Source organism: Pipistrellus hanaki (assembly GCF_964339955.1).
Source record: "Pipistrellus hanaki genome assembly, chromosome: 1".
Taxonomy (NCBI): Eukaryota; Metazoa; Chordata; class Mammalia; order Chiroptera; family Vespertilionidae; genus Pipistrellus; species Pipistrellus hanaki.
In genome coordinates, this window is record NC_140503.1 from 203,350,947 (window position 1) to 203,366,251 (window position 15,305).

At 43.9% G+C, this 15,305-nt stretch overlaps 1 protein-coding gene across 9 annotated transcripts in view; it reads left to right on the forward strand.

The window, feature by feature from the left end:
- The window catches only part of LDB2 (LIM domain binding 2), a 328,763-nt gene that overhangs the window by 110,732 nt on the left and 202,726 nt on the right, over window positions 1–15,305 (forward strand). For all 9 annotated transcript variants that reach the window (XM_084889093.1, XM_084889100.1, XM_084889094.1 and 6 more), the window contains exon 2: window positions 10,200–10,302. In XM_084889093.1, the coding sequence (XP_084745219.1) occupies window positions 10,200–10,302 (103 nt within the window). The remainder of the gene's footprint in view (window positions 1–10,199; window positions 10,303–15,305) is intronic.

Genomic DNA, 15,305 nt, shown 5'->3' on the forward strand with positions numbered 1-15,305 from the left:
CCACCCCCCACATGTTTCTATCCATATCTCAGCTCTCCATCTGTTCTGTTGCTCCATCGCATTTTCTTCATTTTATATTAGAAGAATGGCTTTGTAAATCATGGCTACACATTATTTTTAAAGATTTTCTTTCTACTGGACATATCATGGTTTCTTGAGTCATTCCTCTCTTGTAGGGCAGCAAGCACATTGTCCTAGTTTTTTTGTTTTGTTTTGTTTTCTATTATGAATGCTCCGATGGTGAATATTTTTGCATATAAAGCATTTACATGTTTTTGCATTATGTCCTTTGGATGGATTCCCAGAAATAGAATTACTGAGTCAAAGGGCATAAATATTTTTAATGGTTTTAACTCATAGCATATGTTTATTTTAAAAATTAAAGTGAATAAAGAGTCTGGTAAGTTACCGGGACTCTACTGGGCTGAGACAAGTCTGAATCTGAAGTTAGCTGCCCTGGGAACGTTCAAGAGAGAAAATGATGTGGTCTCCTTGCTGGATTTATCTTTTATTTTTTCCTGTTAACACAAATTTGGGACACTCATTTACTTGGCAGTCATCAGTTAAGCACCTCTTGTGTGCCAGTTTGCCTAGGAAAGCAGGCAGCAGGATCCCATATACTCAGTGAAGTTGCATTTTCTAGGTGGGAAGACAGTAAACAAACACAGCCCCGTGTTAAGTGCTTCCCAGAGGAAACGCACAGACTGACATGAAAGCACGTTGGCTCATATAGATTGATGGTCAGAAGTGACATGAAAGCTGAGATTTGCATGATAAGGAAGAGAAAGTCATGCCAACTAGAAGAAAGGCATCCTCTTGTTTTTGTGCATAGGGCCCTATGGTGGAGCAGAGTGTGGCCTTGGGCAGAACGAGGGTTCCTGAGCTGAAAGTGAGGTGAATGGAGGCCAAAGAACAAGACCAAGTCCCAAACGCATAGGACAGAGCATTCCATGGGCGATAAGCAGCAATGGGGAGTCACAGTGCAGGGGTTCATGGAGTGTTGTCATCCAGTGGGTACTGTTAAAAGATCATGCAGCTTCTCTGTAGAGCACAGCTGTAGGAAAAACGCTGAGGAAGCAGTCACACTTGTCCAGGCTGGAGTAATATATTGGAGGCCCAGACAATGGGTGGTGGTAAAGGAGAAAAAAAGGGTGTGGGTGCCATTATGTAGTAGAAGTAGATTCTTGAGAATTGCTGGAGGCTTGGAGGTGTGGAGTTAGAAAAAAAGAGAAGATCCAAGAATGTGTCCTAAAGGGTTGGCTGAAGTGACTGGGAAAGCAGAATTACATTGTTGAGATGGAAAAGAGTAGGGAGAATAGGCTGGGGGGGAGGGGTGGAAATGGGGGTGGGTTTGGTTTTGACAGTGTTTAGCCCTAGATGCCTCCTTTGGTTAACAGGTGGGGAGGTCAGTAAGGCCACTGGAGCCCCAGTGCTGGGATCCCAGGGAGAAACTTGGCCCCAAGATGGAGACTTGAAGTCATTGGCCAATCAGAGAGAATCTAAGTCCCCTGGTTGTACACAGGTGTAGAATCAGAAAAGAGAATGGAAGACTTCCACCTGTGTCTAGTCAACCCTATTACTTTCCTTCCGAATTTTGAGGATACACTGGGTTTCTTATATTTATCTTTGTGAATAAAAGTCTTTCCAAGTAGGAAGAGGGAAAAACGTGAGTTTTCTTTCTTAGCGGTTCCCTGGTGCTTCTCTGGGCCCTGGCACAGTCCCCGATTTTTCAGTGGAGGCTCTAAGATTTATTCCTGCCATTGGGTTCAGAGGCAACTGGGCAGATCACAAAAACAAGCTTTCGCCTCTCACAAGCTTTTCCAGAAACGTTCCTCCGTCTGCTTGTGTTTATGTTGGAACGGAAAGTTTGTGCCTGCCTTTCTGATGAGCTTTTCTCGAGATACACGAGGTACTGCTTCAATCCCATTACCCTGCATCTCAGGACCTCTCACCTCGATGGTGTGGTGTCTGCTGCAGTATGGTGCCCACCACCTTGGCACTGCCATGTGAGAGCCCTGTGCTTCTAGAGTAATGCCTTACTCTGACACTTTTTTATTTCTTTTTTTTTAAGTTTCTTTATTGATTATGGTATTACATAATTGTCCTCATCCCCCCATTCCCATCCCAAACCCTTCCCCATGTATGCCCAGCCCCTGTTGTCTATGACTACTGCTTAGGCTTATATGCATGCACACAAGTCCTTTGGTTGATCTCTCCCCTTTGCCCCCTCCCTCCCTTACCTCCCTCTGATGTTTGACAGTCTGATCTCTGCTTCTCTGTCTCCAGGTCTGTTTCTGTTCATCAATTTATGTTGTTCATTATTTCCCCTATATGTGTTGGATCATGTGATACAAGGAATTCCCTTATAAGAACCGAAACTGAGACAAGCCATAAAGTGGGAGTGCCAGGGTCCCCAGGACATTGTTTTTTAACATGGGAGGATGCATGTCTCTGTGTTGGAGTATCAAACACGGAATTCAATTATGAAGAAAAACACTATTTCTCGCTCATGCCAGAATAGTGTAGATTAGAAAAGGCAGTCCAGCTTTGGAATAGAAACATATATTTGGGTATCAAAATATTCCACAATCAAATCCCAATGTTGTCTCTTACTTGATCTGTGACCTTGGGTACGTTTCTTGGCCTTCAGGGGCCTCAGTTTCCCCATTTGATTTGGAACAATCACAATACTGACCTGATAAGGATACTGTGAGGCCTGGGCAGTAATTCATGTGACACACCCAGCACGTTTGTTGATTCACTTATTAAATATTCAGCTCTCCTGAGAGAACAGAGAAGGGAGTGGAAGTGATCAGCCATTATAAAAACAAAACCATGTTTTTCTTCAGGGTTTTGAGCGTATTCCAGTTTTAATGCACTAAATACTTATTCATGAAATTAAATTATGTAAGTACTTAGAAATTGCTTATTTGTTGCATGCCTGCCCAGTGTTAGTTACCGTGCATGTAAAACGCACAGCACATAGGTGTAGATCTGCCCTCATAAAGCGTAGAGGAGTCCGACCTTTGAAAAAAAATATTCTTTTAGTGGAGTTGTGATAAGGCCAGTGGTGAATAAATCAAATTTTGACACCTCAGTATGTATAGAGTTTAGTTATTATTTTAGATTAATTAACATTAATATTATTGTCAATAATATTTCTGTTTGGAATGTTCACAATTAATTAATGTTGGTAGGCCAAGGCTGGAAATTAAATGCATGAATTTCCCAGGTGTTTGGGGGAAATACACGGATGTACATTTAGCTGAGGAGGCGTGCCTGCCAGATGCCAAGTCTTGTCTCTACCGGTTTAATGCACTTCTCCCCAAGGCAGCCTCCGCCTGTGCTGGGGGTGAATGGAGTAGCACCTTCTGGAAGAGAAGCCATGGACTGGGAGTGAAGCTCTGAGATGTCCTAGCAAGATACATAATTTACTGTCAGGGTGACATGCTGTTTTAGAATTTCTCTGTTAAAATGATAACTAACGTTTCCTGTTAAATAAAATGCAACTTAGCCAAGAATAAACAAAATCATAGTTGAGAATGGGAAAGGAAAATATAATGCCTGAGAAAAAAGATTTAGAAAACACACCCACAATAATAAATACAAAGGTGGATTTAGAATTCTCTCCTTGTGTCCTTCATTATATGCTCATGCAGTTGCCAGCTAATGAGATCACATGATCCTACCTGGTTACTTTTATTTCTGTCTGCATGTAGAACTCCACAGATGTGATGGAAAGCCTTACTCAGGAGGGGGTACCCCAAACATTCCATGCACTCAGCATTCATTGGGTGTTCAAACAATCAAGGAGACAGTATTTGGGGAACGTTGCTCTGGATGAAGATACATCAGTATAGAGTGGTGATAAGAGCCCAAACTCAAGTGTTAAGAGTCCCCATGTTTGAATTCTCTGCAACCTGATAGTTATGTAGTCTTAAATATTCACCTTATTTGTGCCTTAGTTTTCTCATCTACAGAATGGGATTAATAATAGAACTTATCTCAGAGGGTTTTTGTGAGGCTTCAAAGGTTTATATCATTCAGTAAGTTCAGATTGGTGTCTGGCACACCGTAAGTGCTATGTAACTGTGGATTATGAAGTGTAACTAATTTGGAATAGACATGGTTTGATAAAAAAAAAAAAAAATCCCATGTTTGGAAAAGAGATGGCTAGAGATGCGAGAAGAAGACTTAGTAGTTAGGGAAAATCAACGACCTGCACTCCCTTTGATGGAGGGACTTCTATGAAAAGAAAAAGCATGCAACTGGGGCCTCATTGTCTCCTGTCTCATAATAGGGTTGTGACAGATCAAGAAATGTAAGGAGAGCAAATACGGCCAAATGGGCTTCTGCCTTCTTCCTGGAGGTGGGCTCATTCCTCTGAGAGAGGTGAGCTGACATATGCAAAGGGGAGTGGCCTAAATGGTCAGCTACAAATTCATAGGGTGCTATCTAAGAGTGTGTGTGCATGTGTGCGAGTGCAAGAAGGGTTATAGATGAGATACCATTATTTTCTAGAACCCCAGAAACTGACAACAGCTCGTGCCTTTCTCATCTCCCTGTTTTGTGACCTCTTCACATACTCTCTCCACTTTGACCTGTTTAAGTTTATTTTAAAAAAAAAATAAATAAATAAATAAATATATATATATATATATATATATATATATATATATATATATATATACACACACACACACACACACTTATTTATATATACCCACATTTTCCAAGGAATAGATGCTTTATGTATGGTTCATTCTTTGGAGGGGGTATATGTGTGCCACGTGACAAGTGGTTGCCATGGTAATTTCTCATTATTGTTGAATTGAAAAATAATTACTCTGGCAAAAATCCCATATAACCTGTCAGCACTTAAGTTAAAGATGCCAGGGGGCAGCCCTGGCAGCAGGATCCTGTTTTTTTGGTGGGGAGAGACCGAAAGATGGGGACAGAAGAGGATCCGGGGCTGGCGCAGAATGCTTTGGTGGATTTTAAAATATAATTAAGATTCTTTTTTGCTATTTGACCCAAGTGTGTCTCTCAGTCTGATAGATGATTTGGCTGCCAGTGTTACCGGGGCTCACCTGTGAGGCGGGACAAAGGGACCAGGGATTTCAATCGCAGAAATGCATGGAGGGGGTATGTAGACCAGAGAAGCTTCCATGCTATTTCTACCTAATTAATATACATGGGATTCGTCGGCCCCACTCCTCCTGCCTGTGTGCGGGCTCAGTTAATTCCATCCTTATTTACCTGGAGGCCGCTCTGTGCTGTTGTTACTTCTAGCATTGGGAAAAGAATGACTTTTTACCTATTAATATTCACTGAACATTAATCATGCTCTGTTTAGATAATAATAAACAGCAGCAAGGCCAGGAAGGGCCTGTGTCTCGGAAAGGCGGGACCCGATCGGAAGCCTTGTGGGTGCAGAGAGCTGGATTCCTCCCCACCTCCCACCTCCTGCCACGGTTGGGATCGGGCATTTGGAGCTCAGTCCTTCTGCCCCATAAGTCCCTGGAGAAGACCGGGAAGCACCTACGTTTTCCTTCTGTATCCGTGTCAGGAAATATTCCTCCTGTTGCTTAAGGAAGCCCCTGAAATACACGCTGCCTTTAAGAGAAGGCTAGGCAAGCTTTATTATTGCTATTATTATTTCCTTATTGTATCTTTTTATGTGTATCAGCCTATATAGTTTATTTTTTTAATTAAAAAATGTTGGTGACATGGGTTAGTAAGATTACATGGGTTTCCTGTGTACAGTTCTATGACACATGATCTGCATACTGATTGTGTGCCTACCATGCAAAGTCAGCTTTTTTTCAGTCACCATATATTTGATGCCCTTTACCTTTAACTACACCCCAATTCCCCTTCCCTCTGGTCACCACCATACTGTTGTCTCTATGAGTTTTTGTTTTTCTTGTTTGTTCGTTTGTTGCTTTCATTTTTATAGTCCACATATCAGCGAAAACATATGGTTTTAACTTTTTATGTCTGACTTATTTTGCTTAGCATTATATATCAGCCTATATACCTTTTTTCCTCTTTTTTAAAAAAATATTTTTTCTTTATTAATTAAGGTATTACATATGTGTCCTTATCCTCCTCATTGCTCCCTGACCCACCTGTTCATGCCCTAACTCTCTAGTGTCTGTGTCCATTAGTTAGGCTTAAATGCATGCATACAAGTCCTTTGGTTGATCTCTCCTCTTCCTCCTACCCTCTCTGCCTTCCCTTTGAGGTTTGATGGTCTGATTGATGCTTCACTGTCTCTGGATCTGTTTTTGTTTATCAGTTTATGCTGTTCATTATTTTCCATAAATGAGTGAGATCATGTGATATTTATCTTTCTCTGACTGGCTTATTTTGCTTAGCACAATGCTCTCCCGGTCCATCCATGCTGTTGCAAATTGTATGAGTTCCTTCTTTCCTTCTTTTTCACAGCAGCATAGTATTCCATTGTGTAGATGTACCACCATTTTCTAATCCACTCACCTGCTTGGTGGGCACTTAGGCTGTTTCCAAATCTTAGCTATGGTAAATTGTGCTGCTATGAACATAGGGATGCATATATCCTTTCTGATTGGTGTTTCTAGTTTCTTGGGATAAATTCCTAGAAGTGGGATCACTGGGTCAAATGGGAGTTCCATTTTTAGTTTTTTGAGGAAACTCCATACTGTTCTCCACAGTGGCTGCACCAGTCTGCATTCCCACCAGCAGTGCATGAGGGTTTCTTTTTCTCTGCATCCTCTCCAGCACGTGTAGACTGTTGATTTGTTGATGGTATCCATTCTGACAGATGTGAGATGGTACTGCATTGTCGTTTTGATTTGCATCTCTCAGATGATTTAGTGACTTTGAGCATGTTTTCATATGTCTCTTGGGTTTCCTTATGTCCTCTTTTGAAAAATATCTATTTAGGTCTATTGTCCATTTTTTGATTGGGCTGTTTATCTTCCTTTTGTTAAGTTGCATGAGATCCCTGTAAATGTTGGAGATTAAACCCTTATTGGTGATAACATTGGCAAGTATGTTCCCCCATGCAGTGGTTATTGATGGTTTCTTTTGCATCTCCTTTGAACTTCTTAATGCTCACCTTTCTCCTGGCAGGACTGGACTTTGTAGATCCCACTGAGAAATATGTCATTTAGAACTAGGCTTTGTTTCATCTCTATCCACGCACTGGTCAGACTATAAGTCTTCAATCTGGAAGCATAGGGATATCCTCTTAGAAAAGTCAAATCCTTACACATATGTATGCACAAGGGTCTTATGAAGGCACTTGCAGCAGCATTTCTTCTAATGGCAAAGAATTTGAAACTTCTAGAGATCATTAGTAGAAAAATGCTGAAAGAAACTCCCTGCTGGGCACTTCACACCCACTAATGTAGTGGATGCTCACATTGACCCTGAGGTATTCTTGTTAGTGTTGTTGTTCTGTTACATCTACTCTGCCAGGCAATTATGACTGTTGTTCCTCTTAGTATCAGCCTCACCTCCCAGCAAGGAAACAGGCTTAGGGAGTGGAATAAGTGGTCCACGTTCCTGTAGCTGGGATGATTTCGAGGCCTGAGGTCTGCCCACCAAGGATGCCGGGCCACCTGATGTACTGGGCAGTGCCAGGCATCCTGGGTATGATTCCTGGCCGCAGGGCAGCGCAGACAGCAAGGAGCTGGGAAGAAAAACTAGCCTGAGACAAAATAGTCCCTTTCAGCTCTCCCTCCTTTCTGATGAGCCCTGACTCCTGCCTTCCCAAAGGCTGCTGGAGAAATGTCAGGCAGAGGAGCCGGGGCAGGTCTCAGATGATCGAGGGTCCAAGTTTCAATCTCAGTGCCACCAGTTCGTGGCTGAATGTACTTGGGCAGCTTACATGGACCACCTAAGCTTCTACTTCTGCAGGGAGGTAGGGAAGAGCAAGTGGGAAAATGTACAGTACGTACTTAGAGCGGTGCTTAGTATATGGTAAACACTCAATAAATGTTAACTTATTCTTTATTCATCTATGTAGCAATGTGAAATAAAATATGCCAGTGCATCCAGGTTCCCAAATAGGGTTTGTTTCCGCAGCTGCCTCTTCCCCTTCTAAGCCCACTGAGGTTTCTAGAAGCTCTGACAGCCTCCAGGGCTCCCAGGCTTTGTACCAGGTCTCTGGTATGGAGTGAGGCTACCTGTTAGGTGCTTGTTTGGAGATCTCCAACTATCGGGTTTTGAGCCCTTTGGGATAGGGACCAGTCTCTCACCCAGCCCCATATCCTGAGGGCCTGCACATAATAAGTGTTCAATTAGTATTTGTTTTCAAAATGAGAAAAAGGGGTAGCTTGTATTGGCTCCACGAATTGCCCTGGAGTGGTTTTCTATTTACTGTCTTTTTACTAAGAAGAGTGCTGGCTTTTGGTGTGGTGATTGGGAAGAGGCCAGAAAAAAAGAGACCGAAAATAAATTCATTTGTCTGCCTTTTTTTTTTTTTTTTTTGGAAAGAGGATGGCATCCATCTTCAGTGGCCCCTTAATTATTCTTGCTAGGACTGCAGACTTGTTCCCGAAGCCTGCCAGTGACAACAACCTAATGTTGTCATAAGCAGAACAACTTAACGGGCAGACTTGAGGTCTTGGGTGTCTCCGCCAGGGCCACGGCAGGGGGCTATGGATTGGGGAGCAGCAGCCCCCTTTCTCCATTCCCCCTCCCCGCTCTGACAGGCAGCTGCGAACCATCTTGGGCCTGAGGTCTGGCCCCCACCAACAATCTTCTGGGAAAAGAATGTGCTTAAGAATTTAGGGGTAAATGGGCCACTGTCCAGAGCACGAGGCCCCCTCTTAAACATGACACTCTGCGTAACCTTCCTCATTCCTGGGACAAAAGGCCCCCTCCTCCCTTGGAGAGGAGCGATGGTTTTCACTGCCTTAAGCTGGGCCAAGCTCGGAGTGTTTTCTGGATGAGCAAGGGAAGCACTCATCCCAAGACAAACAGACGGGATTCATGAGGGTGGTTTGCATTCTGCTGAACTGCTTCACTTTTAATAACTGCTTGACTAACAAGCTAGGGGTTATCTATACAACAGTCCTCCCACACAGTCCATTTGCACGTGACGATTGCTTTGACCATCTAGATCAGTGGTTCTCAGCCTTTCTAATGCCGCAACCCTTTAATACAGTTCTGCATGGTGTGGTGACCCCCAACCATAAAATTATTTTCGTTGGTACTTCATAACTGTAATTTTGCTACTGTTAATGAATCGTAATGTAAATGTCTGTGTTTTCCCTTGGTCTTAGGTGACCCTGCTAGCGGTTCTCAACCTGTGGGTCACTACCTATAGGTTGAGAATCGCTTCTGTAGAGCCCAAGACCTAAAAACACAAGATATTTACATTATGATTCATTAACAGTAGCAAAATCACAGTTATGAAGTAGCAACAAAAATAATGTTATGGTTGCGGGTTACCACAACACGTGGAACTAACTGTATTAAATTGAGGCCTTAGTAAGGCTGAGAACCACTGATCTAGATAGAAACAGATCTATCTACATATATCCATGTGGCAGCCACACCTGGATTCCGTACGGGAAGTTTGGTGGGGGTACGCGTTGCACCGGAGTTTGGTGGGGATATGCACTGCACAGTGCTTAGCTGCGCCTAATTCTACATTCTCATGAGTACGAGGGGTACTCAGCATTACAAAAATTATAGAAGGGGTACACATATGTCAAAAGTTTGGGAAACATTGCTTATAGGAACATTTGCACAGAGTAGGGCTGTAAGCCACACCTACCCTTTTGAAATAAGTTGTGTTTTTAAACATGTACCCTCCTTAACCTAGTTGTAATAATGTGGTTTCTGTTTATAAAACTGGACTTGTACAAGAGCCACGAGAAAGAGAGAAAAAGTTGAACGTATTTTACATGAAATGCTAACCTTGTTGTTAAAAGAAAATCTCATTGTGCTCTGGAGTAAACTTATTGAATCTTCCCAAATATGTCCTCCAAAATTAATTTTCACTCGGTTTGGATGAACCCGTTTATTAAATCGGAATTCAGTCCCCATTGGGGACAATTCATTTGAAGAATGACCTGCACCCGCCCACCCACTTTCTAGAACACCCACACACATATGCTAGCAGTGACTGGGTTTTCTATTTCTTTCCCCTCTGAGAGATTTCCCACTCTTGCCTGCTAAATCAACAATCCATCTCTTTGCAGGATAGCGACAACCTCTGGTGGGACGCGTTTGCCACGGAGTTTTTTGAAGATGATGCCACCTTGACCCTTTCCTTCTGTCTGGAAGACGGACCGAAGCGATACAGTAAGAGCGAAGTTTGTTTTTCTGATATTTCCTCTTTTTGTGCCTCTAAGAAAACCGCAGGGGTCTTCAGAGACTAGCACGGTGCCCACGGCCCCCGAAAGTGATACCTCCACTCCTGATGTTCTCGCTTCTGATCAAGGCCTTGTCCCAGGTGGCAGCCGGGGCTCCGTGGAGGCTTAGCGTGTTTGGACACGTGCTGTTTAGTGAGCCAGGCAAATAGCAACCAAGTCACACAGTGATAAGTGGGAGCTGAATTGCAGAGACTTCCTGTTGGTCTCCTCCCTGGGACCCCCCTTTTATACTTGACAGCTTACACTTCACTGCCAGGGTGCTACTTCTGAAGGTTCCTTTAAAAATTGCTCCTAGTTAATTTATCAGCAACATCCTTCTCATTCCCTCCTACCCATGACCTCAGGTGTTTGTTGGCCAAGTGCTACCTTTTCTGGGTGTGGTGGGGGACGCCCCAGTGGCTTTGACCATACAGTTGGGGACTGGTGGTGACAAAATGAGAGTTCCCTCACTTTCCTGCGAGTGATAACTCCGTAAGGACCCTCAAATGACAGCCCACGGCACCTTGGGCAGCAGCTGATCTGTCCTGATTAGGCTCAGCCACCTTGTCAGAGATCAGAGGCTCTGGTGCCGCTGTGAGACTGGGAGGCACAGATACATCAGCTCCCAGGCAATTAATGTCCGCTTACATCAGGGGAGATGTGTTTCCAGAAACCAGAGCTGCACATAGGGAAGGGTCTGTCAGAGGGTAAGACGCCCCACGTGTCACAAACATGGAGACGATGCTGGAACCAGCTGCAGGATGTTTGAAAGAGGTAACCCAGAGCATTGGGCAATTTAGAGGTCAGGCTCTTGTTAAAAACGATTGAAAGATCTGATGGCTGCTAACTGTATTCTAAAGCTATTGGGAACAATAAGTTGGTGGTGGTGTTTTAATTTTGGTGACTTTAGGCAACTCAGTCCTGTTTGGATCTGTTGCATGATGTGGTAATTAATTATGCTAATATATGCGTGGTGATTTGCTATAGTGGGAGACAGGGGTAAGCTCAGCAACTTAGACTTGTCATCCTATGGAAACTCTGTCAGGAGCATCTCTTTGGATCTGTGTACTTTGGGCTTTTAAAGGTGTGGAATATTGCTAATAAATACTTTGGGTGAGGGCGTCAGCTAGTATGTCAGACAACGGGCTGTTTCAGTGTCTTTATTCAGCATAACAACCCTGTTGCAGGCACAGGTAAGCCACTTCATGGGGTCCTGATGAGTTAATTTGCTTTTCTGGGTGAGGGTGGCCCCAAGACATGCCTGAGATCATAAGAGAGTTGGGCTTAGAAGCCGCTGTTTCCGAAATCCCTAGGAGATAAATGAACTCAGCAACCCAACAATTACTCTCTCCCCAAAAGCCTGCTGATCAATGGTGAATAATTTCCAACTGAGCAGTCATCTATCTTGTGAGCCTCTTCCCCTCCTCCTCCTCCTCCTCCTCCTCCTCCTTCTCTTTCTTTTCCCTCCTCTTCTTCTTTTTTGGGGCATAAGCTCAGATACTTTCAAGTTATCATTGTTTTATGTTCCTATTCCTATGCTTTTTTGGTTTGTTTGGAATCCATCAGGGTCTGCTCCGGGAACTAGAATTACAGTTCTAAAGCCTGTACTCATAAAACAGGTCCCCCATCTTCCCTCTGTCCACCCCTCACCCCGATATCATTTGGGGGTGAGGCATGATCAGTTCCCCTTTACGATCTTGCATCCATGGGCAGGAGGAATGCCTGACTCTGAGCCATTGTTGCCCAGGTTTCTTTGTTTCTCGGAGCCAAAATATTTCCCAAGCAGAGAAGAGAAACAAAAATGACTGACAGCTTGGAGCCAAGTCTCATCAGCTGCTTTGCCGACAGCCTGGTGATGTGCACACGCTGCTGATGTGCGGGCAAGTGACAGCTGATTGACAGCCGGGACCCGGAGAAGGGAAGATGAAGCAGACTTAGAATGCCCGCCCCACATGCGCTGTTTATGCAGTGCTCCCAGCACCAGCACTGCCACCTTAACCCATTCGTGGTCCAGGCACTCCTTGCCAGGCTGGGAAGGCACTGCTGGCCTGGGCTGCAGGCTATAGCTCCTCCATGAGTCCTTCCAGGGAGCCATGAGCTTTGCATTTCTGAGGAAGAATATAATTCTTCACTATTACATTTACGTATACAGTCTTCACTTGTACATGTAAAAAAATCCCCAAATTACTTCCATTCTGGATACCAAGAAATATTCCAAATGAAATTTCTTTACCCCTTCCTAGGAAAAACTGCTTCTTCTCCCTCCCCATCTCTCTTGTGTGTAGAGGGTCCCTCTGGCTCTAAGATATCCTATCTCTAAGCTGTGTGAACCCCATAATGTGTGTTTGCTTATATATTTGTTCCCTGTCATCCTCTATTAGAATGTTATCTCTGCCTGGGCAGGACTTTTATGTTATTTATTGCTGGATTCTCAGATGAATACAGGAACTCACACGTAATAGGTGCTCAATAAATATTTGCTGAATGAATAATTGAATGAATGAATTGACATTTGGGGGAAAGTTTATGTCAACACACAGAGCATTGGCAAAACAATCTAGATCTCTGGACCTTTTTAACGGGAAGAATTGAATCAACAATTGAATTGAACGCTGTGTTGGCATTTTCAAATAAGCTCTAGGATATGGTCTGATCTACTTGAAGCAGGGCAGGGGAGCAATGAAAAAAATCAGGAAATAAGTGCATTCAGGAGGTGCATTGTGCCTCTGTATTGGTTGTGTTGCACCCCCACACCCCCTTATTTCCTCATGGGATAAGACTCCTTTCCCAAGTGGGACATGATGGGGAGGGACAGAGACTACTGGAATTGGCTGGTGTGGAGAGCGCCTGATGGACAAGGTTCCTGGATCTATCTGATATCAGGCTGGGTGTCCCTAAAGCACCTTTCCAGCCCCTGCCTCGTGGGACATCGGGAAGTTGTTCTCTAGCAGTTCCAGGGAGGTAGGTTTCTCCTGGGGGTAGGAGAGGTAAGTGTTTTCCTCTTTGTCAACAGATTAGTGATGAAAGACTATTAGGCTGAAAAGCATCTTTTCTGAATATGGAAAGTTGGTCCAGAGGGTCCCAGCTGATGAGTCATTGGACCTCCAGTCCACTGACTTCAAAGTCAAAGTCAGAGCATCTTCCCTTTCCTGTCCCCATCCTCCCATAGCTAATGGGAAAGAAATGGATTTGTCAATTCCCACATTTCCAGGGACATAAGTTGCAAATAATCCCATGTCTGATAGGACAGCAGGCAAGGCGAACAGAGGGTGGCTTCCCCAGGCCTCTGCAGGCAGACTTGGCACACTTACTTTCTGGCATCCTGTGTGGTTTTCCTTCCCTGTCTTGTATAGAAACAACCACTCTTAGCTTGATTGCTCTCTGTGAACTTCAAGCAAGTACTGATGCTCCTCTATTCCCCTTTCAGGCATATGACAGAATTGTGCCCCTCCCCCTTCTCTGTCCTCATGATCATCACAAATACCCTTCCGGTAAAGGTGCTGGTAACCCCTTCAGGACACTGAGGCCGTGTCCAGGTCCACATTGGCCATGTTCTTCATCAACAGGAAACATGTAGTTCCCAGTTCATTCAGGGAATATTTCTTTGCTGGGAGAACTACGTGGAGAAAGCTCTCCTGAGTCCCATGGCTTTAGAGAGGCCACACAGCAAAGTCAAAAGGGTACCAGTGTTTGATGTGAATATTCTTGGGTTTTAATCTGTGCTAGGTTTTGTAAACAGAGCCTCCATTTACTCATCTGTAAAATGGGCACAATACTATCATCACTGGCTTGTGCTAAAAATTAAATTAATTAGTCCACTAAAAGCAAACCTTGGCTCAGCTGGTGTGGCTCAGTGGTGGAGCATTGACCTATAACCAGGAGGTCACTATTCCATTCTCAATCAGGGTACATGCCCGGGTTGTAGGCTTAATCCTAGTGTGGGGTGTGCAGGAGGCAGCCAATCAATGATTCTCTCTCATCATTGATGTTTTTGTCTCTCCCTGTCCCATCCTCTCTGAAATCAATAATAATAATTTTTAAAAAATTAAAGCAAACCTTGGACCATTTAAAATGTAGTGTCATCAGTATTGACTCTTGTTATTGATAACAATGCCCAGTCTCAGCCTCACTCTAGCTTTTGTGCATCATTTGATGGGCTTGCCACTTGGCAGGTGCTTGTCACATGTGTTCAGTGTGTAGAGCTTGCTGCAGAGCCCCGATGATCAGCTGGGAGCCCATAGGACCACTCTGGCTGGTTTTCCCTTATCACCAAAGAGAAGACCTCCTCCCAGAAACTAGCTCTGTGCCGGATGGGTAAATGACATGCAGAAGGGAAGGGTGGGTGAGTATGTGTAGGGCTCTGTACTTTGGTGGGTAAGGACTCCCACACTTAGTTAAACATGTCTTGGTTGGCATTGCTTTGGAAATCCAGGTGAGAAATGATATAACTACTAAAATGCCATCTTGTCTCGGGGGCACTTCCTACAGGCCTACATTTTAGGAAAGATGTACTGTACAGGCAGGGGCTCTGGATATGATACCTGGGTGCAAATCCAGCTTTGTCTTTTACTACCTGCATCACTTGGCATAAGTCATGTTCTAAGCATCAGTGGTTTCAGTGGAAAAGTTTGACGTTCTGATTCATGTGAAGTTCTTAGCAGAGTTTCCGGCACCATGAGCATGCTCCATAAATAGCTTTTGTTATTGGATTGAATTCCAATGAGCACGTTGTGGTCTTTAGATTGAGACCCAGGGCAATTCAGATATAGTTGTCATTAATCTAACTCTTGTTTGGAATTTCGGGATTGATGGCTGCCAATAATTTTCTGTCAACACAGTTGTTAGTTCACCATGACTTCTGTCTGGAATAAGGATTTCTGACGTGACCTCACACCTTTATAGTCACACCGGCCAAACTGTTCATTCTCTTTCTCTCTGTGGCTACTGAGGGGA